Source organism: Mandrillus leucophaeus, unplaced genomic scaffold (assembly GCF_000951045.1).
Source record: "Mandrillus leucophaeus isolate KB7577 unplaced genomic scaffold, Mleu.le_1.0 Scaffold1093, whole genome shotgun sequence".
In the NCBI taxonomy this organism is placed as follows: Eukaryota; Metazoa; Chordata; class Mammalia; order Primates; family Cercopithecidae; genus Mandrillus; species Mandrillus leucophaeus.
Window position 1 is genome coordinate 306,124 of NW_012099132.1, and position 3,361 is coordinate 309,484.

The following is a 3,361-nucleotide window of genomic DNA, read 5'->3' on the forward strand; positions in this document are numbered from 1 at the left end:
TGGGCGGGTTTTTCACGTGTCGCCAGGGCTGCACCGCGAGTCTCTCCTTGCGGCGCTACACTACAGCAGAGTACGAGTCTGAAGCGGAGGGAGTCATGGTGAGTCCCGCGTGGCACCGAAGCCTGCAGACCCGGGCCTGTCTGAGGCGTACGGGGATCACTGACGCCCCTCTTTTGTTGGGTTAGGCGGGAGGGATTGGTGGCCACTCAGTGACCAGCGCCCGCCGGCACCTTGGAGCGGCAAGGCCTGCCCGACCCTTTTCTTCTCCGGGGGCTCTTTCCACGCGCGTGTGCTGCGGTGTGTAAGGCAGGGGGCGGGAACCCGGATGCAAGCGCAGCGTCCCACCTGCTCTGCAGGGCTTTTGTGGATGTGTAATATCTTGGGTAAAAAGCATGGTGCCAGGCAGGGAGATTGACCCAGCGTTTCTTGAAAATTTCTGGAAAACCCTGAAGAAGGAAAACATTTGACCTTGGAATAAACTAAGGTTGACCTTAAAGCTGGTCTGGTTGCTCACCAGAGGAGCGACAACGACCCTTAACAGATGTAAGGAATCGGGAATTAAACTTGGAATATTGGTTAGTACATTCAAATGCGTTTCCTTAACGAATAAGCTGAGGTTTGGTGTTAACTTTCGAAGCCAAAACGTGTTGAGATGTATACAACACGGTGGCGTTGCCTGTTGATAATATGATTACATTTAGTTTTTGTTTCAAAACATTTCTCTTCCTACAGGCAGGACAAGCGTTTAGAAAGTTTCTTCCACTCTTTGACCGAGTATTGGTTGAAAGGAGTGCTGCTGAAACTGTAACCAAAGGAGGCATTATGCTTCCAGAAAAATCTCAAGGAAAAGTATTGCAAGCAACAGTAGTCGCTGTTGGATCGGGTTCTAAAGGAAAGGTAAATGGGGGCTGCGGTGGAACTATTTTTTTTACAGTGTGCAGTGGAGAGAAAAGGAGTAATTCTGGAGTATTAAAAGTCTCCTATTAGGTAGAATTTATGTCATGTCCAAGATCATTAACTGTTTTGGTTCTAATCTGTTTCTTAAAGGGAAATGACTAATATAAAGTTGCTTATTTTATATGACCAATGCTATGATGTTTATTTTATGTGATAGTTTTGGATAATTAAAAATTGTCTTCAATACGCCGGGCGCTGTGGCTCACGCCTGTAATCCCAACACTTTGGGAGGCCGAAGTGGGCGGATCACAAGGTCAGGAGTTCAAGACCAGCCTGACCAACATGGTGAAACCCTGTCTCTACTAAAGATAGAAAAATTAGCCGGGTGTGTTGGCATCCGCCTGTAATCCCAGCTACTGGGGAGGCTGAGGCAGGAGAATCATTTGAACCCTGGAGGCGGAGGTTGCAGGGAGCCGAGATCCCGCCACTGCATTCCAGCCTGTGCGACAGGGCAAGACTCCGTCTCAAAAAGAAAAAAGCCCTCAATAGCAATTTGGTAGCCTAGTATGATCAGTGTTTGCCTTACATTCTAAATTTTTAATAAGACAAAAGAGGCTATGCATGGTGACTCACACCTATAATCCTTGCATTTTGGGAGGCCAAAGCAAGAGGATCATTTGAGCTCAGGAGTTCGAAACCAGTCTGGGCAACATAGTGAGACCTAGTATCTATAAATAAATAAATAAAGACAAAAGATGTGCTTCAAGGTAAAATGAGGGGGCATTTAAGAATTGAGAGGAATCTTGGACTATTCGTTTAACCCCTAACACATTGACATTGCCCTAATCTTAACCAGTTGGGGCCTTAGTTGGTGTACCTATCCGAGGAACAGGTTGGTCAGTCTTGTCCAACCTGCAGCCCAGGACGGCTTTGAATGCCACCTAACACAAATCCCTAAACTTTCTTAAAACATTTCTTTTGCAAGTTTTTTTAAGCTCATTAGCTACTGTTAATGTTCGTGTACTTTATGTGTGGCCCAACACAATTCTTCCACTGTGGCCCAGGGAAGCCAAAAGATTGGACACCTCTGTTTTAGATGTTCCTCAGTTAACTATTTAGGCCTTAGGCTTCTAAAGATGTCAGCCAAAATACACAGTAAATGCCTAAATGCCGTTGGGGCCAAATAATGTTAGCTGCATTGTTCCAGTTGCTTCTGAGGAGGAAAGCTGTATTGAGGAGCTGTCATGGAGTTAGGAAGGAATAGGAAGACTTTGGGGAGTGGACACTTAGCTGCAGTCCCTTTCCCCAAATCTGTACTTTGGAGGGAACAAAACAATATTACATTTTTGTATGTTGAAGGAAAAGATGACCATTTGTATATGGCATTTTCTGGGTGCTGGCTACTGTTGCAGGTTTATTTCATATAGTTGATAAGTTACGTTAATATTTAACAGTTACAAAGTTAGCTTTAGTTAACTAAAGTTAGCTTTTCCAGAATATTTTCTTGAACTTTTATATTGGAGTCAGGTTTTAGTTTAAGCCACTGTGTATTATTTCAAAAGTGTAACTACAGTGGTATTTTTGAGTGAAGATCTGCAATTCTAGTATGAATCGTATCACTTAGCCACCAAGTGTATTTTTAATATAATTGAATTTGAGTGAGTGTGTTTCATTAGTTGTAGTGATTTAAAAGTTAACTGTTTATGTTGGGTGAACTAGATATGTTTGCTAATAAACATGCTTCCTTTTTGAAGGGTGGAGAGATTCAACCGGTTAGCGTGAAAGTTGGAGATAAAGTTCTTCTGCCAGAGTATGGAGGCACCAAAGTAGTTCTAGATGACAAGGTGTGTAAACTTAACAATTCTAAAAAGAAGTCAAATATTTGCGATTAGTTGTCTTAACTAACGGTTTATTCACTTGCAGGATTATTTCCTATTTAGAGATGGTGACATTCTTGGAAAGTACCTAGACTGAAATAAATCACTATTGAAATGGCATCAACGTGAAGCTGCCCATTCCACTGAAGTTCTGAAATCTTTCATCATGTAAATAATTTCCATAGTTCTCTTTTATAATAAACTAATGACATCCAGTGTCTCCAAAATTATTTCCTTGTGCTGATATAAACATTTCCAAATAAAAATATGTAAATGAGTGGTTAGTCTTTAGTTATTTTAAGATGGTTTTAGGGTTTTCTAGTTTATGCTGTTTTCTGTTTTTCAAGTAACCTGCAGAGAATTTTGGGAAACAAGATTTTCTAGGTAGGTGCATTTTCATACTGAATTTAGCTTTATTAATACATGATTGACACTGATACCAAGCCATGGATTTACTTTTTTTTTTCCCCCCCCCAAAATGGAGTCTCACTCTGTCACTCAGGCTGGAGTGCAGTGGTTCGATCTTGGCTCACTGCAATCTCCACCTCCTGGGTTCAAGTGATTCTCCTCCCTCAGCCTCCTGAGTA

General features: G+C 42.2%; 1 protein-coding gene across 2 annotated transcripts; it reads left to right on the forward strand.

The window, feature by feature from the left end:
- Window positions 1-8: 8 nt before the first annotated feature.
- On the forward strand, window positions 9-3,055 carry HSPE1 (heat shock 10kDa protein 1). 2 transcript variants are annotated; one of them, XM_011989105.1, is made up of 4 exons: window positions 9-98; window positions 733-897; window positions 2,652-2,741; window positions 2,821-3,055. In XM_011989105.1, exons 1-4 carry the CDS (start codon window positions 96-98, stop codon window positions 2,869-2,871), a joined length of 309 nt encoding a protein of 102 aa, XP_011844495.1. In that variant the 5' UTR covers window positions 9-95; the 3' UTR covers window positions 2,872-3,055. The 2 variants fall into 2 exon arrangements, with proteins under 2 accessions (XP_011844495.1, XP_011844485.1); XM_011989095.1 differs by having other exon boundaries at window positions 9-897.
- The last annotated feature ends 306 nt before the right edge of the window (window positions 3,056-3,361 follow it).